Source organism: Acanthopagrus latus, chromosome 5, assembly GCF_904848185.1.
Source record: "Acanthopagrus latus isolate v.2019 chromosome 5, fAcaLat1.1, whole genome shotgun sequence".
Lineage (NCBI taxonomy): Eukaryota > Metazoa > Chordata > Actinopteri > Spariformes > Sparidae > Acanthopagrus > Acanthopagrus latus.
Window position 1 is genome coordinate 5,950,163 of NC_051043.1, and position 23,863 is coordinate 5,974,025.

General features: G+C 41.1%; 1 protein-coding gene across 2 annotated transcripts; it reads left to right on the forward strand.

Moving 5' to 3' along the window:
* Positions 1–921: 921 nt before the first annotated feature.
* On the forward strand, positions 922–23,292 carry LOC119019128 (rapamycin-insensitive companion of mTOR-like). 2 transcript variants are annotated; one of them, XM_037097414.1, is made up of 37 exons: positions 922–970; positions 1,096–1,143; positions 2,829–2,926; positions 5,701–5,765; positions 6,483–6,614; positions 6,836–6,899; positions 7,432–7,558; positions 8,046–8,215; positions 8,587–8,654; positions 9,076–9,143; positions 9,266–9,348; positions 10,333–10,420; positions 11,140–11,230; positions 11,332–11,398; positions 11,546–11,626; positions 11,866–11,966; positions 12,078–12,243; positions 13,102–13,203; positions 13,290–13,336; positions 13,417–13,552; positions 13,665–13,864; positions 13,980–14,106; positions 14,350–14,514; positions 14,698–14,774; positions 14,941–15,019; positions 15,519–15,628; positions 15,707–15,794; positions 15,880–15,972; positions 16,057–16,163; positions 16,470–16,699; positions 16,945–18,064; positions 19,288–19,547; positions 19,661–19,867; positions 19,973–20,125; positions 21,086–21,209; positions 21,330–21,468; positions 21,566–23,292. In XM_037097414.1, exons 1-37 carry the CDS (start codon positions 922–924, stop codon positions 21,644–21,646), a joined length of 5,211 nt encoding a protein of 1,736 aa, XP_036953309.1. In that variant the 3' UTR covers positions 21,647–23,292. The 2 variants fall into 2 exon arrangements, with proteins under 2 accessions (XP_036953309.1, XP_036953310.1); XM_037097415.1 differs by having other exon boundaries at positions 16,960–18,064.
* The last annotated feature ends 571 nt before the right edge of the window (positions 23,293–23,863 follow it).

Here is a 23,863-nt window from a genome sequence, read left to right on the forward strand (position 1 = left end):
AATTAACACCGGACTTTAGCAGTTATTTTGTACAATTCTTTTGTTTCCATTTTTTACTTAATCAAACAATCTGTGTGTGTTGTCCACCACTGTAATCATTGGAACTCACTGTAAAGAACCAAATAAACAATAAATAACTGCTGTTTTGTCTACCTTTGTCTACAGACTGTATCTATGAAAACTCAACAGAAGAGCGCTGATCTAAATCCTGGATCATCAATATGCAGTGATTGTTTATTTTCAATAAATGATCAAAGAACATGGTTGAAAAAGAAATACACGAATAACCTCATTTATAATTGATTTGACTGAATGTAATGTTGCAGCCTGTTTGCATCACTGAGTGTAAGTGAAATGGGAAGTTGGAAGCTTTTGATGCTTTTACAAATATTGACAAATCCTATTTATCCTTAGGAAGTGTAATGGTTGGGGGAAAATATGCAATCATCAGGGTTTGTTTAATAATTTGTCACCACATTAAACAGACTGATCAATACCTTGGTATGGTTTATCCATTGTTGATGCTTACATTTGCTGTATGTATTCACATTGTGTTCTATTTTTTTTTTTAATCAACAATAAAGCCCCAATAAATTGAGACGTTTTATTGTACTCTCTCTCTCTCTCTCTCTCTCTATATATCTATATATATATATATATATATATATATATATATATATATATATATATATATATATATATATATATATATATATATATACACCCCTCTTCACAGACCACAATACTGTCGCCAGGTCAGATGTACAGTTTAATCCCTGATAAGATTAAGAGGGATTAAGGAGGATCCGTCTGATCTGAGGTCTGTGGGAGGTCTGCTGCAGCTATGTCGCGACAGCCCCTGTTGTCTGTATTCTCGCGAGGAGCCGCGAAGTTTCCGGTGTTGTGTATGTTCCTGGAAACATGGCGGCCAGCTTCCGCGGCCGTCCTATCCGGAGTCTTCGGATGCGAGGTGAGCGTGAAAAACTCGATTCAGTGATATGTGTAATTTCGGGATATTGCAAAAATAGAATTTCTCAGGCACGTGATGACCCTGGTAGGATCCCTCAACATGTCCGCTGTGTGTGTTTTTGACAGGTCGGAATGACAGCGGGGAAGAGAACGTACCGCTGGATCTGACCAGAGGTAAGCAGAGGCTTCATCACATCACACTGAAAGCGATTATTGTTCAAAATGGATGAGGAGCTTTTCTGCAAACACTAGCCCCGTGAAGTGAAAACTCTTTTAATCTGTGCACTTGTGCTGTCATTGCCGCTGTCATTTCGTCAGTTTTCCCTTTCTGTTTCGTCTAATAACATTGCCAGTGATATCATAATAACAGGCGGTTGCGAGCTAACTAACTAGCTGAGTTAGCGTTAGCTAGCTGCCACGGCTAACCAGCCATGACGACGCTCTGTTGTTGTGATTGGTGTGAGTGGGCAAGATAGCCTGTTATTTAGCCAACCAACCATAAGTGATGTAGTCATGCATTGGTCATCACTGGCTGTATGAGAAATTGGGTTTCAAAGCTGTTAGCTGAGTAGCATTTAAACAGCACAGGGTGCGCAGGGTGGTTTTTTTCCAGTGGCATTCTGATAAACAGTTGCTCAGTCTGCTCAGATTTACTCCCCCAGAAACAGCTCAGCATACCAGTTTGTTTGCATGGATCAGCGGCTCTCTGTGTCTTTAGCACCCAGACGCCGGTTTGAATTTTTCCAACCATGTAAACTATGGCATGTTTGTATCCGAAATGGCAGATGAATGCAGCACGAAAGGTCATCGAGCATCTTTGCCCCACTGGCATAAGAAGAGATGGGGTACACTTAATCTGCTAGCTGTTTCATCATACATTTACAAGAATGAATAGAGCATGTGTAAGATCTACCTCAGTCTTTCATTCCAGGTCAGCATGTACATCTCCATTACATCATGGTGCTGTGTCACAAGAGTTTTCGTACAGTCCTGGATCTGAACACTAAACCGTGTTTGTGCCCAAGAGTTCAAGATCATGAAGCCTAAAATTTGTATGCAAAGTCTATGCCAGCTGTTCTTATTGCTTACACATTCTTGCATGATGGGACACAAGCTCAGACTAGTCCACTCCTGGTCCATTTGCAAGAGACTGTCGGTACAGATAAATACCCATCACTGTTGCTAATGGACCTCTGATTATACATGACATTGACTTCTGCAACGTGACATTTTACTCGTAAGATTGACGGTCCTAACACATTGTTTTAGTCTTTTTCTCTTATGGATAAAAGAACATTTTCACATTTAGAATTAATTTGGGTAGAACTGATTCAGTGATTGTCAAGCTGTTTGAGAAATTCCAGCATTATGAAGCATTTGATTGTCTTTTCATGCTTTCATTGGTTTTGAATAAATTGAACTATATCTTGCTTGTCCCCCTCTTGCCACTTAGAAACGTATTTTGAACAAGATGCATTAAGTTGGTGTATTCATAGTTTCTGCAGCATTTACCTTTTTGTTTAAATGCAGTATTTGGTTGTTACCATGCAAACTAAACCACTGTTAAGGCACTGCTTTTTGCCAAGAGAATATGGTTTCAAATCAGCATCTGTCTTATCTGAAGAATATCACAGTAGGCTCCTAATAGTTGAAAGGAAGTGAAAACACAAAACACTTCCCTGCTCAAGTCTTGCTTTTACTGTCTAGACCTTGTTTTGCCTGTACACATTAAATTAGTTTGACCAGCTTAACCAACTTCCTTCCTGCAACATCTCAATTACGCTTCATTGACGGATATTGTGACAATATCGCTTCATGCTTGTCTCAGATACATTGTATTTCCTTTCCTTGTTCTGCAGAACCGTCAGAAAACTTTCGTGAAATCCTTCAAAATGTGGCCAAACCACACGGAGTCAGTAACATGCGAAAATTGGGCCACCTGAACAACTTCATAAAGGTAATGCTGTCAAGTTATTTTTACCCCAGTGATTTGTTTTTTTTATTTTAGGCAGCATTGACAACTCGTTGAATCAGTGAAAGTGCCAAAGTTTCTGAGTTTTTATCTCCCTAAACCACCATGAAGACCTTGATGAAACTGTGGCTGTGATCAGGATTTCTAAGCTTTCAAGAAGGTAGACTCACTGTTCAGATATCCATGGAGACTGACTGCCGTGCTCCCCTTCCTCTGTAGTGTCACCGTCGACCTCTCCTTGATCCTCCTCTCTTGGGTGTTGCTGCCAGCAGGCCTAGCTGTGCCTGTCATTGTGACGCTGACAGTGAATGTAACAGGAGCTCTAGGGATGCAAAAGCACTCTGACCTAATGTGCATCAAGAGCAGCACTCTGAAACCTGAGATTTCTAATATCTAGATATTGTTGTTATGACCCTCAGATACTCATTTATAAAATCCCAACTTTATTCTATTCGTCTGTTTAAATGTGAGCCTTTCCTGCATGGATGGTAAGCTATAAAGTTTTTCAAGTGCATACTGTGCGACGTACATCCACATTTCTCTTGAAAGCAACTAAATTATATTCAAGCAAACCGAAACATTAAAAAGATCATCAGCGAAAGCAAGAAGCATCAAAAAAGAGGTTTCAAAAGCTGATACGGAGCTAAATTACTGGGCTGTGTTTGTCCCAGTTATCAGCAGCTGATGGCTGGGATGCTCAGATTTATTGTTTGCAAATGAACAGTGCAGATGGGAGTTATTCTTACATGTAAACAGTGGTTTGACATTTTGTTGTTGTTCTTAGAGTGAATACAGCCCTGACCCCTGACTTGTGACCTCTCCAGGGTGTTTTTCTTCCACCTGACATATACATGCATAGTCTCAATAAACATTATGCATTCGCATTGGTGATTTCTGCTATCGACCTGCTGCCTTAGATTATGTCTGTCTGTCATGGACATGTTTTGTCCCATCGTAGGTGGTCGTGCAACCAATGAGTGTTGGCCTAGTGCAGCTGGCACTGTGGGTTGCTGCTGAAGGCTGTGTGTGGGACTGTAGTCTGTACACCTAACTCTCTTGTTTACAACTGACAGGAGGGTAGTAACCATGACGTGTGTGTGTGTGTGTACGTCTGTTGCAGCACCATGCCTCTGATTCCTTATAAGGGTTCCAGGACAGTGAGGGTGACCTAATCTCCCCCCTCCGAAGAGTGTCACATGCCCCTCTCCCCGTCTCTTCTCTCCTCCTACTGCCTGCTTAGGCTCTGACATCACTGCTGGTTTAACACCCCCTACTCACCATGTTCGTGCATCCCATCCTGCTTGGTCTCTCCTGCTCTGATCTGCAGTGTACAATGGAGAGACAGTTTCATGTCCAGCTTTGCCTGAAAATTTCAGTCCTTTTAAAACCATGGCCCTATATTTACATGTTCTGGTGTGAAGATGATTGATATTTACTGAAAGTTTTGGAATTGGTCCATTAGATCACCTCAGCTAGTAGCCACAATAAGGCTCCAATGGCTGCAACATGATTCCGTCTCCAACCTTCAAAGTTACGTCCACTAAAGTTATTTATTATTATTTTTTTACTGCTCAATGTGTCTGACAACATTGATGAAACTATAAACTATTCCAAAAGAGATAAAAGTTCTCCTCTCTGGAGAAAGATAGTTGATTGTTGAGTCTCATTCCATGTCATCTGGCACTTTGTAGCGTTTTGGGCAGAATAAACAAAAAAAAGGCGTGTATGGTATTTGACAATCTGGGAATGAGTCTCAACAATCAGCTATCTTTCTCCAGAATCACCTTCTCTACCTTTCTCTTATCCACTCCCCTGCTGGTGCTACACCAGGATAGAAAAACGGTAGACTGAACTGCTCTGATGGAGCAGCACTCAATTGCTGGTAGTGTGCAGGTCCCTTAGGGTGCCTCTAAGAAAGGTGGCAGCCACAAAATGGCAGCATCCTTAGCCCAAGGAGTTCATTCCTTTGTGCATGCATTGACTTTCAGACAATGTTGTTGTTACTGTTGGCCTCCAACTTGACACCGACTGTCGCAAAAGACTTATTGTTTTTATAATGAACTGCATCTATGTATATACAATTTTAATCTTGTATACAGCAGCTGTGTGTGGGCCTTTGCTAATGATGGAGGACCCATGGTGAGGGAGCTGCTAAAAGTGGCTACTCATGCTCAGAACAGGTTTCTTTGCCAAGCCTGGTAGAGCACAGAAAACAGAAGCAAACAGTCAAAAATACCTATTGCTTAGTTCCTGTTATTATCACCCTCTCTTTTCGTACATCCAACACATATCCATATAAGTGCATGCCTTCATAAACAACAAATGCTGGAGGTGACACACGACAACACCCACTGCTGGACCTGTGAATACGTTGCCCCCAACTCTTTTGTAATCATAACCTCCATCTACCACCAGTGAATCTACTCCAAACAAGTCAGCATATAACAGACAAGTGGAAAAATACAACAAGCACACCTGCATGGCTCTTGCAGCACTCACTTTGGAAATTGTTGTTTGTGCTGTTTGTCAGTTTGGACATTCGCCTATATTGTTGCTTTTGACTCAAACTAAACAGTGACTCCCAGTTGAAGGAGGAGGTGATTTTGGAGTTACTAAATTCCCTAATAAACATTTCGAGGGGCCCTAGTTCTGTAATAATGCCTGTGATAGGTCTTACTTCTGTCCTTGTCAGCAGCCATGTTAATGCATTCCTTCTATCAACCAAGTCATTAATTTTTTGTCTTTTCTCTGTGTTTCAGCTGCTATGCAGCGTAAGCCACCGTGAGGAAAATTTTGGGTTTACATACGAAGAAATCATCATTTGGTAAGTATTGTCAGCTGCCACTAAAGATTGTGCACTGTGTCCTTTCGTCAACATTTCATGTTCATTAGCTTAAGATCTGAATTGATTAGTTAATTTTGTTCCTGACTGTTGAATTAATCACAGACTATTTTAATAATTGATTACTGATTAATTGAATCATTTTCAATTAAAAGGTTTCTCTCTAAATGTGAACATTTAGACATTAAACTTAATATATTTGGGTAAAGGCCAAAACAAGACATTTGATGATGTCATCCTGGACATGGACATTTTTCACTATTTTGTGACACTTTGTAAATCAGACACGTATTTGATTTATCAAGAAAGTAATTGACCATGAAAAAAATTACTTGGTGCAAGCCCTACATTACCGCAGTCAGAACGTTAGAGCCAAAACTAGAGGAAATGGGAAATTGAACATTATAATCTAGACAACAATACAAATAAACATGGACATTGCCTAGCCAGTTGTGTATGCCTTTCATTGTAATCAAGTATCCAAATTAAACAACATGAGTCCTACTTATAGAAAAACAGCCAAAATTTAGACCAACAAGGATGCAGGTGCAAAAAGCTACTTAAAATCACTGCTTTCCCATATGCTGCTGCAAAACAGGGAACATTGACAATAGTTTGGGTCTTAGTAAGGTCTTAGTAAATCTTTTGTCATCTTTTGCAATTTTGGGCTCATGTAAATGTTTGATTTTTAACCCCCAGTCTGCGACTAGCTCTACTGAATGAGGCTAAGGAGGTGCGGGCTGCAGGGTTGCGGTCTCTCCGCTACCTCATTAGAGACACTGTCGTGCTGCAGAAGGTTCTCAGACTACAGGTGGACTACTTGGTAGCCAGGTGAGATCCTGCTTTGACCACAACAGTCAAGCGGAATGCTGTTCTAAGAATATTCCTTTTTATGGGAAATCACTTAATTTGTTCAAAGCTTGCCAGTTCCTTTGAAATGTTTCTGCTTCAGTCACACTTGTTTTTTCCTGCTGACAATGTAATTTTCTTTTACTGGCTAACTGTGGTAAAAAGAAACAGGTGTGACTAATTATTTTTGTGTGCTTGTTTAGATGCATTGACATCCAGCAGAGCAATGAGGGGGAGAGGACTCAGGCTCTGAGACTAGTCCGAAAGGTACAATATTATTGGTTTTTTTTCTTTTAATTCTGTTCCTCAGCCATTTTTGCTCTAATTGATTCAGTCGCTGTTGTCTTGTTTTTGAGATTTAGTGGCTGCAGAGTTGCCACCGGAAAGATCCTTGTGTTATCAGTAGGGTCAGTTTATGGACAGTATGCACAAGTCTGCAGGCGAGGCTATTTATAGCTCTTGCTGTAGTTTACTGTAAACTCTCTTCACACATACACACTCAGACCCGTGCACACACACATAGAGTCAGGGTCTGGTTTCAGGAAAGTACTACTGGCCATCCAAGCTGAAATTCAGCCCGTTTTCATTCCATGACATCTACTCTTCTATCATAAAATACATGTCTGTATTAATTTTTGGATGGTAAATTCTGTGATATGTGACCCTCAGTATTCATTCAGTTACTGATTTTGTATTGTATAAAATCATCTTCTGCCTAGAAAATGATAAACATGGTGGTTATTTTTCTGCTTGTGTTTGTTTGATGATAAATGTTTTTCTCCTCTCCCTCTCTCTGTAGATTATTACCGTCAATGCAATGCTGTTCCCCACCTCCATTGCAAACTCTCTAATTGCTGTGGGCACTGATGGACTACAGGAGAGAGACCGCATGGTCCGCGCAGCCATCGCAATCGTGTGTGAGCTAGGTGAGCACTAAGTCTTTTCAGGGGAAGATGCTAATCAGCTGAGCAGTTTGCTGTGAATAACTGCTTTTTCATCTTAACACTGAAGCCTGTGATAGTGGATATTTAAATGTAAAATCGGGTGTAGTTATCTTGTCTTTGGTTTCCATTCTTTTGTAAATCCAGAAAATGATCTGCACATGTGCATTCTGTCATGCAACTGTTTAACTCCCAGTTACTGCAGATTGTAGATATCGTTCCTATCAGTGAAGTGTGCTGTAAGGGCCAACTAGTTGCCATTGCTCTCAGTAGTCCAGAGATCCCCTGTAAAACATTTCAATTGAAGTTTTTGGACAGTACTATAAAATAACCATTAATTCGGTGCTCACAGTGGCTTTGTGAGGAGTCCATATGAAGGTGCAATGATAGAGGACTGGAATACCTTGGAAAATATGCAATTAGTTATGAAAAAAAGTCTCTAATATTACTCACCGGCTTACTGCTTCTATAGCCCTGAAGAACCCAGAAGTTGTAGCCAAAAGGGGAGGCCTCAGCACCATCCTGAAGAGTGTGATTGACTGTCAGCTGAGCCGCATCAACGAAGCTCTGATCACCACCGTCCTCCATCTACTCAACCACCCACGTACCCGTCAGTATGTGCGTGTTGACGTGGAACTTGAGGTACACACTCACACACGCACACACACACACACACACAGATATGAATACAAGAGAAGTTTATAAATGAACCACTGTGCTGGGAGTCATTCCAGTCAGGATTAGCAGCCACAGGTTGCCCCTCTCTTTCCCATGGAGCTTACAGTAATCAGTTACAGCATTTCTCTGAAGACTCATTGTCTGTAAAGACACCTGGGACAGAAACATCTCATCACCACAGTCATATTATCCACATGGGTGTCATATGATCATCTAAAGCAGCTTAGTTATTACAGCAGGATGTTGCATGGGAATATTTAACAATTAATTTGTAAAGTCATAATGTCTGTTGTGTGTTCTTCTCATCCTTCTTTGGTGTGTGTTCGATCCTGCAGCAAATCCTCGCGCCTTTCACAGATTTTCACTACCGGCACAACGCAGACACGGCTGAAGGGCAACTCAAGTGAGTGTGTGTGTGTGGGGTGTGTGTGTGGGGTGGTGGCATGAACAGTGTCACTGTTAAAGCAGAAGCAAAAAGATAGTGTTCTGACATTTGCTGTGTTCCTATAATGGTAACACCATGCATTAAGAAAGTCAAGTGTTTGTATCATTTTTTTGTGATCTGACCTTTGTAATCAGGGCTGTCTGATCCAGCATGACTTGCCTGAGGATATGCAGAAGCAGAAGTCACGATAATCCTTTCAGTCACTCTAAAAGATTTGCTTTTTATATTAAAAGATCTTTTATTGAATCTCCTCGACTCCCTTTGATTCATTGTGTATGACTTAAAGCGCTCTATGAAAGAGAGATCATAATGATGCTGTGTATGGAACATGGTGTCCTGTTTTTAACATGCACGTGTGTGTGTTTTGTCACGTCCACAGGGAGGACAGAGAGTCCCGTTTCTTGTCGAGTAGAATGGCCATAGTTGCAGCCTTTCGCTCCTGGTCTGGTATGGACTTTGATGTTGTAATAAATTGAGTTATTTAAGTGTAAATACTTTAATTTATATCACATGTGGTATACATGTGCTTTACTATTGAATGCACCTTAAATGTCTTTCTCTTCACTCAGGGATTATCAACCTATGCAAGGCTGGAAATTCTGGGATCCAGTCTTTAATTGGCTTACTTTGCATACCAAATATGGAAGTTAGGGTAAGTATGGAAACACATGCAGCATACAAACGCTGTTCACTGCAGAAATGATGATGTTAATTATCCCACCGGGCTTCATTTTACAGCTTGAGTGTTATGTTAGCACTAATTTTATCATAGAGCTTGGAGCAATCCAAGTAACAGCAATATTTGTACATAGATGTAATTCACCTATCACCTGACTGATCACCAATGCATGCACTGATCCAGATTCCATGGCCTGAATGATTGCCAAATTCCCATTGGACTCTTTGAAATTGTGTTATTACATCTATTTTCTAAAAGGAGTTACATTGCATTGATGCAAAATAAAAGCATTAAATAACAAGCCTTTTTTGGGAGGAAGAGGAAGAGGAGGAGGAGGAAGTACAGATGTTTATGTAATTAAGTTGCTAGCAAAAGTAAAAACAAAAAAAGGTACACCAATGAAGTAATTGTATTTGTTACTTCCCACCACTACTTTAATAGAAAGGCTCTGTGATGTACTGCACCCTCACGTAACCATACACATCTTCCATCAAGAACAACAACAATAATAACAGTTGTAATGATGATAGTGATATTCAAGAAAAGGGGTTCTGGTATCAGTATAGGGATGATATCTGAATTCAGGGGTCAGATTAGAACTGAAAAAAGGTGGTGCATCTCTAACTTCTATGACCTGAATTACTCCACTTCACATACTACTGGTGATGACATGAGCCTTATTGACCTGTTTCTTTTTTTTATAACATGGAGTACTTGTCTGGATGGGGTCACTATCAGAGTACAGAGTGAGACCTACTAAGAGGCAGCTGTGGCACAGAGAGATCAATATTGTCTTTCTGATATTATCAGAAAAACAAGGCTACTTTCCTGTAATTTGAGTATGATGCTACATGAAAGTGACACTGAGATGTTAGAAGTGCTCTTTGAGTGCTGGTAAATGCAGCTAGTGTTGTATTAAATGTGTATCTGATCGCTCTAATTTGATTTGTCCTGCAGAAAGGCTTATTGGAGGTTTTATATGAGATCTTCAGGCTCCCTGTGCCTATTGTAACTCAAGACTTCACGGAAGCTCTCTTAAGTGTTGGTAAGTGAACACAAAAACGTTTTGTATCTTCAAACCTTTTTTTACTTCCTCCCACCATGTCGGTAACAAGAAATTTGTGGTTTGTTTGTTGTTGTTTTTTTACATACTGTACCTAATCTGCAAATGCACTCAGGCTAAGTGGCTCTGTGTTTATGATTGCATGATCCATACTCAAAAGTCTTACACAAAAATGCTAAAGGCTGCACAGAGTTTTTTAATGAAGTTTGGAAATCTGTCCTCATATTTTATAATGGCATCTCCCTAAAAATATACAGACTCCTTGAACAAAAGTCTCAAGTTTGAGAAAAGTGAATGATCTGATTAAGGGGATCAATTATTGAATGCAGACACATAAAATGGTTTATTCATATTTATTAACAACTTAAATAATAAAATATACCAGCATTAGAAGGGATCATATCTGTCTCTCTTCTGTACATTTTGACTTTAGGACTTAATGACACTCTAGAATTATTTGAAACAATCCTACGCAGCCAGCACTGAAATCTAATTCCTCATATGGAATAATACAACTAATACTATAAAAGCCTATTCCTTATCTGCCAGTGTGCAGAAATAGCCAGTATAAACAGAGTGATTAGACATGCAAAAACAAATGAAATTGTGCAGCATTTTATCGTTGATTTAGAATATGTATGTCAACATTATAAAGGAAACTTGTAGATGAAAAAGCTAATCTTTGCTGCGATCTTCCTCAGACCCTGCCAGGTTCCAGGACAGCTGGAGACTGTCTGATGGGTTCGTTGCTGCTGAGGCCAAAGTCATCCTTCCCCATCGGGCTCGCTCAAGGTAAATGATACAAGAGAATAGAAATGGAACAAATAAATCAAAATGTAACAGTTCAGTGTTTAAATGAACCATGAAACGATTATTTTCTGTTGCTTCATTAGGCCTGATCTGATGGACAACTACCTAGCATTTGTTCTGTCTGCCTTCATCACTAGTGGGCTATTAGAGGTGAGCTGATCATAAGGCTGGTCTATAAAAAAAAGACTTCATGGCTTTTCTGATTGTATTTTGTTACACTTTTTCTCCAAACAATTGTTCACAGCAAGTTTAGGTTGCAAATGTTGACACTGACGCACATCCTGTTTGTCACTTTAGGGTCTTGTTGAAGTTGTGACCAGTAGTGATGATCAGCTTGCTGTCAGAGCCACCATTCTCCTGGGAGAACTTCTACACATGGTAATATTGAAATGCCGAAAGCATCTCTGACTACGTTATTTATATTTAGCATTGTTTGGCACCCTAAAGTCTAGCACACTAAAGCAGAAGCTAACTCTGAATGCCTGTGCTTTTGTTTTACTGCAAACTCAACGTCGTTTAAGTCTAGAAGATTGGTGTTTTTACAAAAGCCATCATATTGTGATTCTCATACTGAATGCATTTCTTCTTCTTCCTCCATCCATTTCTCTCTTGTTTAGGCAAACACCATCCTTCCTCATTCCCACAGTCACCACCTGCACTGCCTCCCCACCCTCATCAACATGGCCGCCTCCTTTGACATCGCACAGGAGAAACGACTGTGAGTACAATAAGACATGCATCTGTTGTCCCTTCAGACAAGGATATATACTCTTTCAAAAAAAAACTGCTTTTATCTGTAAACATCCCCACTTGTTTAATGTTGTTCCAGTCGGGCAAGTGCAGCAGTGAACAACCTGAAGCGTTTCCATGAGAAGAAGAAGAGAGGTTCGAAACCACACAGTCTTTACCTGGACCACATCATTCGCAAGTCCGTGTCTTCACACAACCGCAGAGAGTCTCACTCACGTTCCCACAGGGACATCTATGTCATTAAGGTAGATATTTTTCACTCTCCATTCCTCAGCAATATCTTCATGAAATTTAAATGATTACGCGTTGAAAGAAATCCCTGATATCAAATTCATCTTTGTACAGTAAATACAAAGGTCTTGTATGTGTTAAGTTTAACTTACATCCACATCGCATTACAAATGATAACAATACCTTGTTTCAGTTTCAAAATTGTCCCATTTATATGTTATATTTTAATAAATAACAAACATAAAGCAACTCGTTCATCCAAGACTGACTTGGATTTTCTGTAGACACAAATGAAAAATATACAATATTGACACCTCATCTTTTGTTTCATTTCTGTACTTTTACTGTTCTTATCTATTATCCTGCCTTTATTCTGTTTTACACAAAAAACCCTAAATGTTTCTATTATTTTTAAATCAGTTTAATTGACACTCTAAATAATACACATAAGAGACATAATACACAAAGAATTTCATTGCTCATTTGTTTGTTTCTTCATACGACAATTAAGCTTCGGAAAATGTGCAGAGCCAGCTGTGTGTAGCCAGCTGTTGTTAGTCAGCAGATGGCTTTAATGTGTTTTCTAACTGCTTCTTTAATCACGCTCTGTCACTTCCTATTTCCTCACGTGTTAAACACACAAGATACAGTGTGAGAATGACACAGCTTTCCAGTATAAGAAGAGGCATCCTTGACAAAGCAAGGCCAGCTGTTTGTGCTAAGTTAGTAGTTTTAGGAAGGATGCTGTTTTTCACAACATAAAGCAGGTGATTTAAAGTAATATAATTAATAGAATTATTGCAAAGCTTTTGAAATTGCAATTCTTTCTTTTTTTACATTGTCACATCACTGTTTTCTGTATTTGTGTGCAGGACACAGAAGAAGCACTGATGATGAACCTGAGAGACAGTCATATTCTCAACCACAAGCAGAACCTGGAGTGGAACTGGTTGCTTATTGCCACCATCCTTAAGGTCAGGCCACTCTCGTGTAACACAACACACCCAATGTCAGTTTTGTTTCTCCTGTTTGATATTAAAATGTTGTTTTTCTCTCCCAGTGGCCAAATGTAAACCTCAGGAACAACAAAGATGAACAAATGCATAAGTAAGACTTGTTCATAGCCATCACAACATTTTCAATACTTCTATGACATCTTGTTTTAAATACTTTTTTATGTTTTACAGGTTTGTGCGGAGGCTGCTGTACTTTTATAAGCCCAGTAGTAAGTTGTATGCAGGGCTGGCGCTGGATCACTCAAAGGCCAGACAACTCACTGTGGTTGGCTGTCAGTTTGTTGAGTTCCTCATGGAATCGGATGAGGTTAGAGAAGTCTGCACAAACACACAGAAACGCACACTCCCCTTCTGCATGTTTCTCATTTTCTAACTTGCATCTCCTGTCACTGTTGCTCTCCTCTTCTCAAAATCACTAGGATGGTCAGGGCTACCTGGAGGACTTGGTGAGGGACATGGTGTCATGGCTTTCCTCGTCCTCTGGGCTGAAGCCTGAGCGCTGCCTGCAGAGCAATGGCCTGCTCACCACACTCAGCCAACACTACTTCCTCTTCCTGGGGACACTCTCTGCACACCCACAGGGAGTCAAACTGCTGGAGAAATGTGGCCTGTTTCAGTGGTGAGTATACAGTAAAAAGTAATTCCATGGGTTCTGGTTAAACTCAAATGCTTTCTGAGTTTCAGAAATGTTTCTCTAAGATCCTGCCAACAACTCTTGTTTTGTGTCTTTGCAGCCTGCTGAATCTGTGCTCTGTGAAGAACCAGGATGCAGTGCTAAAGCTTGCTGTATCCACACTGGACTACAGTAGAGATGGTCTGGCCAGAGTGATCCTCTCCAAGATCCTCACTGCTGCTACTGATGTAAGAAAGCCACAACAAAAAAAGGGGGTGACATACACAACCAAAAACACTCATTAAGCAGTGATAGGAAAAGCGGTACAGTCTATTATTGGGTGTCACAAAGACTTGGAAGATGGTTCAAAAATTGCCAAGAAGAACAAAAAAAAAATCACACTTACACTGCATTGTTCCTGCACCTACAATTTCATAAACATCTAAATGTCCCCTTTTTCGTCCCACAATGCTTCTTGTCTAACTGAGCAGACGTGCAGGTTGTATGCCACCAAACATCTCCGCGTGCTGCTGCGTGCAAGCGTGGAGTTCTTCAGCAGCTGGGGCATGGAGCTGCTGGTCACACAGCTCCACGACCACAGCAAGGCTGTGTCCATGGAGGCCCTGGATATACTGGACGAGGCCTGTGAGGACAAGGTGACTGCTTTTAAAAAACATGTGCTTCAGTTGTACGATTAAGATAGTTTAGATACATTTTCATCCCTCAAACTGTGAAAAAAGCCAGACATGTATATTATCAAAGGTAATGACATTAAGTTGATGGTCTTTGTCTGACAGCTTTCCTGTTGTCTGACTCGTTATGTTTGTGCTGGTTCACAGGCCAACCTCCATGCTCTTATCCAGCTGAAACCAGCTCTGTCCCACCTGGGAGACAAGGGCCTCCTGCTGCTCCTCAGGTTGGTGTTCAACACACCAGATTAGCTTACCAGGCGTTATATGGATCAGTCTCATTGATATATTGATTAGTTATATTGTTAGATTGATATATTGATCAGTCTATGGATCAATCAATCCAGCAGCATGACTTACTTTGATGAATCCACTCTTGTTTCTGCTGTTTAGGTTCCTGTCCATTCCTAAAGGGTTCTCCTACCTCAATGAGAGGGGTTACGTCAGCAAACAGCTGGATAAATGGCAGAAGGTACTCTCAGGAATTTGGTATACAGTAAAGTAAATTCATGTTTGTGGACAAAATAGTAATATTTTTAGAATTTCAAGTAGCAGCTATGTTATTAAAAAAACCCTTCCAAACTGGAAAAAAAAATCACTTCTTAGCAACATCATCTACAGCATCGACTCCGGAAATAAATATTGTGGAATTTTCAAAACAAGTTGATGTCTTCCAGGTCCTGCGTTGTGAGCTGCTTGATCTGATGTTTTCTACTGTTCCGTTTTTTGCGTCAATTTTGTGACGCACAAAAAATAAAACAGAACAGCAACAGTTGTTGTCGTCCACTGACAACAACTGGAAAGGAGTCAATTGTAAATTTTTAGTGGGTTTACCTGCATTTTAGAAACCTGCATACACACTCTAATTTTGGTTTTAAAACATCATAAGACCACACACGCAAGAGATCTTTGTTTTCAGTAGAGCCTTTTGTTTTGTTTTCGCTCTCACCTAAATGCCTTTTTGATTGCAGGAATACAACCTTAAGTATGTGGATCTGATAGAGGAGCAGCTCAATGAAGCACTTACAACCTACCGCAAACCTGTTGATGGAGACAACTATGTCCGACGCAGCAACCAAAGGTGAGGTGATGTACCTTGTCATAACATGACAAGATTCACTGCAGAGTACAGGCCTAATGTCTCTGGTTGTTTCTGCAGGTTACAAAGACCAAATGTCTATCTCCCTGTGCACTTGTATGGTCAGCTGGTCCACGATAAGACTGGCTGTCATCTATTGGAGGCTCAGGTAACTACTTTCTTACAGTCAATGTTCTGTGATTGCACTGGTTCAGCAGCTTTTCTTCATCATGATTGTCTCCTTCCATCTTCAGAGTGTTGTTCCTGACCTCAGCTACACGGTCCGCTCCCCGATGCTGGACACCTGGGAGGGCATTAAACAGCTGAAGGCTGCTCTCTGGGCTCTGGTCAGTATCACTTATTTTCAGTCACTGTGATATTGATATTAACAGAGATGGCTCTGATCATAGTGCTTTTATTTCTCCTCTCAGGGCAACATTGGCTCTTCAAACTGGGGTCTGAATCTCCTGCAGGAGGAGAATGTCATCCCTGACATCCTCGCGTTGGCTCAGCACTGTGAGGTGCTGTCAATACGAGGGTAAGCTCATTCATTTCTTTTTTATGTTACAGTCTTAAGGATATATATTATTGTACCCAACATTTTTATGAAATGAATCAGGGTCTTGCTTAGTTAGCTCAATGAGTTAGACAACACACTTTTTTTTTCAAAGCTAAGTAACATAATAAATACGTTTCTAGTCTGTATGTCAGGGATTGGTGCAGTGTTAATTGGATCTATGGTATTATGGAGCCAAACAAAAAGGAAAACTTCAAGTATACAATCAGTTGAGAGAACATATTTGTAAGTATGTATACAATTACTGACATTCTCTACTATCCACAGGACTTGTGTTTATGTGCTGGGTGTGATCTCCAAGACCCGGCAGGGTTGCGAAGTGCTGAAGCAGTATGGTTGGGATGCAGTCAGACACAGTCGCAGGACGCTGTGGCCTGTCACTCCAGAAGAGATCGATGCACAGCTGACCTCTGAACTGTCCTCAGTGCCAAGCACACTCAGTTTAAACTCTGAATCCACCAGCTCGCGCCACAACAGTGAGAGCGAGTCTCAACCAAGTACGTAGAACTCACATCAAATCCTTACTTAAGTAGAATGAACCAGCAAAGATTTTACATTATTTCTTGAAGTTGACACTTTGATGCACTTTGATTGAAAAACATGACTGCGGCTCTGATTTATAACAGTTTGAAAAACTCTACAAATTGTATTTATGATCTTCTGCCATCATAGTAATGAGTTTTTTTTGATGAACCCAGGGAATTATTTGCCCTGTAATGCTTGCATTGTGTTTTTAATTCAGTCCTTGTGCACGCAGACATGTACATCCTGGACGATGACAAGTGTGACGTTCTGGACCAGTCAGACGAGCCCCCTTTCTATCTACACTCCAAACCAGTCAAGGACCGCAGCCCCTTCACGATCCTGGCCTCCACACGCTTTGTTCGCACTCGCTTCCTCAACTCCTTGTCCCTCCCCAGCAAGAAACTTCGCTCCACCAGTGACCCCAAGACGCCATCAGGCTCTCGCACTCCTACTGAACTCAAGACGGGGAGTATGAGGCGGAACAGGACAGTGACGGAGCCCTCTGTCTACAGCCCAAACCAGGGCGACGTCTTCACATCTGTGTTTAATGGCAGAGGGATGCCGAAGAGTCCCACAGTCAGCCTGGAGACGTCCTTTGTGGGGAACAGAGGGGGCTCTGAAGAGCAGCTTGTGGATGGCAGGCTGGCCAGAGGAGGAGGCTCAGGCCTCGGACTCAGTGGTCTGGGTGGACATGGGGTGGTAGAGCATCACATTCGGGAGAGGGAGCAGAGCAGCCGAGAGCGTCTAGCAGGAGACGGTGGCTCCTCATCTAGTGGAGGCAATGTAGGTGGGGGTGGAGGAGGTGGCGGAGGTACGCAGTTTAAAAGCCGCAGTCAGAGCTTTAACACGGACACCACAACCAGCGGCATCAGCTCCATGAGCTCCAGCCCCTCCAGGGAGACCGTTGGAAACCCTGAGCACCCCGAACATGAGCCAGACTCCTCTGACTGCGTGAGCCTGAACACGGTGGTGTCAGCCAAGACTGTCAAAACACTCTCCTCCCTCACCCCCCAGTCTCAGACCAACCACATGTCCACGCCGAAGTCCTCCACTGTCTCTCTGGTACCGCCCGGCTCCTCGCACACTCTCCCCCGCCGAGCTCAGTCTCTCAAGTCTCCCTCAGTGACCACCATCAAGAGCCTGGCTGACTGCAGCTTCATGTACACCAGCCCACGGGACGCGCTGGGCTACGCTACACTGAAGAGGCTGCAGCAGCAGAGGATACACCCGTCTTTGTCTCATAGTGAAGCGCTGGCTTCACCGGCCAAAGATGTGCTTTTCACAGACACCATTACTATGAAGACCGGCAGCCTGGACTCCAGATTGACGCCTCGCAGGTAAGTCAGCCATCAGAGAAAAAAAAGGACAAGAATTGGATTCTTTTGTTGACATATTAACTCTTTTTCGAATTATCTGTTTGTTTTGGAGAAAAAAACTCAGTCTCCGTTTATGCTACTGTAGCTCTGGCCGCTGTGTGTCTGGGGTGGTGCTTTCGGACTACCCAGAGGTGTGAGTGTGTTTTTTGTGCACCCTCTGCTGTGTCCATCAGGTTATCAGATAGGAGGGGTACCTGTCCAGAACCCGCCGTCTTAAGTCCATACCGCAGGATGTCTAAAACACTCGTACCGTGGTGGGTCGGCCAACCCAGTGCCCTCCTCAGTAGAAATGTCGCTTCTAGCACCAACCCAGAGAAATGTCTCACTGCTTTTACTTTAGTAGATACTCCAGCGCTGTGCCCGGTTGTTTCACCATCGCTTTGACTCCTGTAACCCTGTAGTGTGAGTCTGTAGACTGGTCAGTTGTCAGCAGAGATGTAGAAAGAGGTGATATACTATAGATGTTGCTGTAGTGTTAAGGTGATAAATAATAATCCTTAGCATTTAAGTCACATTTTATACAAATTATGAAGGAAAGAATGAACCAATTAATTTCTTGATTAATCCAATAATGGTTTGATCATTGAAAGGAAGGAAAATGATGAGAAACAAAATACACATCATTTCCCAGAGCCCCCGATGACATTTTTGGGTGTTATTTCTGATGAATTGATTATTTACAAAATAAGATGACTACTACAGTAAATGCCAGAAAAAAAGTGAAGAATGTTTCAGATTATTTTGTCAAAACACATTTAACTATATATAACAGGTAAAATCTGCAGTTTAAAACAAGACATTTTGGAAAACTATTCCAGGAAGAAATGGCCATCACATGCTAATGTAAAGAAGTTTGTTTGTAGCATTATTATGTTATCTTTTTACTCCTGGCGATTGCATTCTCGTAAAAAAGTAAAAAGTAAAAAAGGAGCGTGTTGTATCTTATTTGTATCCACTCTGGCTCACCACATGTCCTCTGCTGTGAGTTCACCTGTAGCTGCTGCCCTGATAGCTTGCTGCAGTATGTTGGGCTTTAGCGCCCCTTGTGATTCCCTCTCACTTTCTGTTCACTAAGTCTGTGTTTCTGTGTTTTTACCTAACACTCATTTATTCCTCCGGTTCCTTTTCTATCCCAGTCTCTCCCCCCGGATCCTTTCACGCACCTCTCCTCTTGCCCTCCCTAGGTTTCTGAAGGCTCTGAGCTTTGCCTCTTTGGATAAAGAGGAGCTACTCAGTCCCATCAACCAAAGCACTTTACACCGCTGCTCCTCAGTCCGCTCGATGGTCTCTAGCGCCACCTATGGGTGTAACGATGACTATGTTGGCCTAGCACTGCCCATGGACATCAATGATATATTCCACATCAGAGACTCTGCCTACTTTCAGCAGAGGATCAGCCCTCCGTCTGAAGAGCGCAAACGCTTCCTCTTTGGCGATGGAGATGGTAACTGCAACTTCATGTGTGATTAAATTCAAATTAAATCACAAAAATATGCCAAGATAAAGGTTTCGAAATGAATGAGCGTTTTTTTCCTTACTGTGTTTTTCCTTCTCCAGGTGATCGTCCTCCTCTCCCAATACTGAAGCAGCAGTTCAGTATCTCTGAGTTGATCGCGAGCCGAGGTGACGGCCAGAACCACACGGTGGGATCAGAGGAGACGGGACTGCAGGATCACGCTGATGAAAACTGTCTCTATTGCGTTGGAGCCATAGTCCTTGGGTACCCCACACAGCCACAGATCAACAGCACACACCCTCGGACAGGTGAGCCTACACACTCACACACACATATTCATGTTGATACACTGTAAACTCAGAAGTTGGCAAATGATTTGGTTGATGATGATGATGAATGTTTTTTTCTTCCAGACTACATTGACTTCCCATCGTGGGGAGGGCAGAGTGGCCATCGTCTGGAGGTGATGCCTCAGTCCAAGTTCTCTGGGGTGTCTGGCTGCAGCGATGCTGCCGTGTCACAAGGCTCAATCTGCAGCACGCCCACACCTGGTGACGTTGTCTTGGGTAAGTCAATGATGAACCAAGAGTTCTTAAAAGAATTTCTCTCTTTTTTTTCAAACAAAACACGACTTCTGTAAAATTACTATTACATTTACAAAAAACATTTCATGCTGTAAAATGCTGTAAAAATTGATAAATTCTAAGAGTATGTAGTTCTGTTGAAGAACAACACTTCAGTATTAGATTAGTTCCAAAACAGGTCATGAAACATGAATTTGGAAAACTAAAACAAAATAATATTTGTCCCCAGCATAGTTCCTTTTCCCCCTCATTCATTCATTCATTCATTCATTCATTCATTCATTCATTCATTCATTCATTCATTCATTCATTCATGTATTTATTTAGGATATTAACTAAACTTTAAATATATGTAAACAAATAAAAAGTCAGTCTTCTGTTTCCAATATAAAAGAAGTAGCTGGTAGCTCCAGTTCTGTTCTTGACAATGCAAAAACCAAATTAAACTATAATCAAGGACTAAAGCACAAATCCAACGCAAAAAGCAGCCAAACACACCTTGAGTCAACTTAACTGCAAATTCCCCTAAACTTCTTGACAAAACATATCCTTGCAGCCAGTACTGCTTGATAGAGCCAGAACGATACTGGCACCAATGCGACACTGATACTGGGGAGTAAAAACACTGATTCCTCAGATGTGGTTACCAAAACACTACTACACATAGGCAGTGGAGGCAGGATAATTTACAGTTAAATAAAGTTAAACACAAATGACAAAATGAAATGACGGTGCGTAATAATAACCATAAATTACCTCCATCATCTTCTACTGCAATATGTAGACCAAAAGTTTTCATATTGGCTGTTACTGGACAACATATTTGTCATGCTGATATCCCCACTGCTAATAATTTTAGCCAACCAATCTCTTGGTGGAGTGCTACTGCTTTAATGAATCATATTTATTGTGGTGAATATTGAATATTTATGTGTCATTTAGGTGGCAAGGCGATATCAGAAGACGGCCCTGCCTCCCGAGTCTTGCTGAGGAAGGAGGTGCTCCGCCTCATCATCAACCTCAGCTCCTCTGTAGGAACCAAAGGCCACGAAACAGGACTACTGACGTAAAGACCTCTCCCCGCTATAATACATACATACATGCATGAAGATACGTACATTTTGAGTTGCATTATGATTTCAGAGCTATAAAAGCCTTCGTTAAGCATTGTCAAATTTCCCTGCAGGATTAAAGAGAAGTTTCCCTACGCATTTGACGACATCTGCCTGTACTCCGAGGTTTCTCACCTCTTAGCCCACTGTATGTTTCGCCTGACCTCAAGACGTTTCATACAGGAACTTTTCCAGGATGTGCAATTCATGCCAGTAAGACATTCTGCTATGCCTTCCCCTTCATATTCCTCAACTCTGCATCTTTGCATTTACTATCCCATACATTAAACTCTTCTTTGCCTTTTTACAGATGTATGAGGAAGCGGAGGCAATCCTGACAAAGCTACCAAAACCTGTCGAAGAGGACGTTGACCCTCCTGCAGAATCTTGATCACCCTCGACCCTTGTGTCCCCTGCCACCCTACGAACATGGAAATAGTGACTGATAGAATATAAGATGTGGCTATAAGGATGGGGATATTTTTTTTGTATTGCTCAAAACAGAGTACCATTGCCAAGGAAGAGGAGGAGGAAGTGGTCATGCTCGCCTGTCTTCTAGCCAACACAAGCAAGAAGGAAAGGACTTGGAATCTGTAAACGAAATTTAACCCGGCACGCCTAATGCTGTCTCAGACTTTTTATAACAGGAAAAAGGGGGAGCAGTTTAACCAAATACTGTTTTCAGATGGGCTGGCAATCTTGAGCAACACTCAATAATACATCAACATAATATTTAAGGACAGGCTTGGATCAATAAGACAAAAGACTCATGTTTAAATAAAAGAAGAAGAAGAAGAAATTCTCTCAACATTTTATCTCTTTCCAGAGGTGGTGTTTTTCTGTAATGAAATGAATAAGGCATGTTGTTGTGTCTACCCCGTGATTCCTCGGACCCCTGCGTTCTTCTTTTCTCCTTATGAAACAAAACACTACAGAGGGGGGTCCTGCTGTCTTTTTTTTATCTGGAGCCTTCCCAGTTCATATCCCACCCCGACTTGCAATCTCTTCTAGCCAGATATGTGCTTACGCTTCTCTCGCTTCACCACGTCCTACAACCTGTAGCCTCTTGTCAGCACAGACAGCCAATTACTTTTCTATTTCTTGTATCTCAGACAATCAAACATCACTAGTATTGTATTTTCTAAAGCACTATACAAGCCACCATTACACAGTACATGAGGAGAATAGCATGTATTTCAATGCTAGTTTATTCCATCCTTTACTTGCTTAGGACCCTTTCATATTTTCCTTCAGCCATTGCATTATTAGTAAGCATCTCAGGAGGTGGAAAGTTGGACGAGTTATCCGTAGGGTGAGTCATTAAAGATTTCAAAGTGAAAGATGTTTCTAAAACCTGCAGCAGCTACCCGACTCTACGCCTTCTTACCTCTGTGCTCCACTTCCACTGCATGTGCAACAAGCATGGCAAAGTTGTAACGTCACCTTAACGTGTTTCTTGCTTGTAAAACTTTTTTTTTTGTTTTTTTCTGAAGAAAATAGATTGCCATTTCATGTTGCCATCACATTGTAGGAATATAATTACCCCTGAATCTGTTTCCACAATGCAATATCACTGTCTGTCATTGGCTGAGGAAGGGGAGAAGGAGGAGGAGGAGGAAGGAGGGGGTGTGATGACTAAAGGATTTGTAAAAGGTTTCCAGGGAAACGGGGGATCTCTGTTTCCATTGGCTTGTTTTTTTTGCTATAATGCTGCTACACAAATGGACTCATAGAGAGATGATTCATAGATCAGCTGAGTGATGTCAGATCCGATCTATTTATTATATGTCTGTACCATAGAGTGAGCTCAACCAGAGAAGAAAAAAAAAGTTATTTATATTTTTTCCTCGAGACTGTATTATAATTTAAAAAGATTTTTTTCTTTTTTTTTTTTCTTTTTTTTTTTTTTTTGCCTGAATCGTGGTTTCCCTTGTATAATGTGTACAGTATGTTTTTGGGGCATTGATGACCTAATGAAACATACAATCCTATCAAAGGGATGCATTGTTAATAAAACAAAATTTGAAATACCCAAAATGTTTCATGTTCTTTTCAGCACTTTTTTTATTTGTAAGAGATGAAGTGATGCAACATAATTTTTCTTTACTTCTTACTTTCAAAAGAGTCAGAACTAAATCCCTTAGGACAGACTTTTTAAATGCATTTGTTGTTGTCCGAAGTTTGTCAGATGCTATTATTATTATTTCTTGGCTCAGTTGTTGCTCAAATAACCATTGTGATCCCATATGGCATCCAGTAATTGTGCAAAGCTAAGGGGTGTTTAGATGGGGGCAAAGGTTAAGCAGTATTTTTTTTGTGTGTTTTTGTTTGTTGATTGTGAGAAAGCCAGGGGAAAGGCTGAGACAACTTTGGGGAAATCCCGATGAAAAAGGCTTTGAGTTTCTTTGTTATTGCAGTGATCATTTAAAGCTGACACATTTGGAAGGAGTACTCAGATCCTTTAGTAAAAAGTAATATTACGGTTTAAAAACATACAAGGATAAGTCATGCATTCAATCACCAGGCTTATGTAAAGTACAAGTACCTCAAAATTGTACTCAGTCATGTAATGTTAATAAGGCTTACATTTACTACAGGTACAATTTTG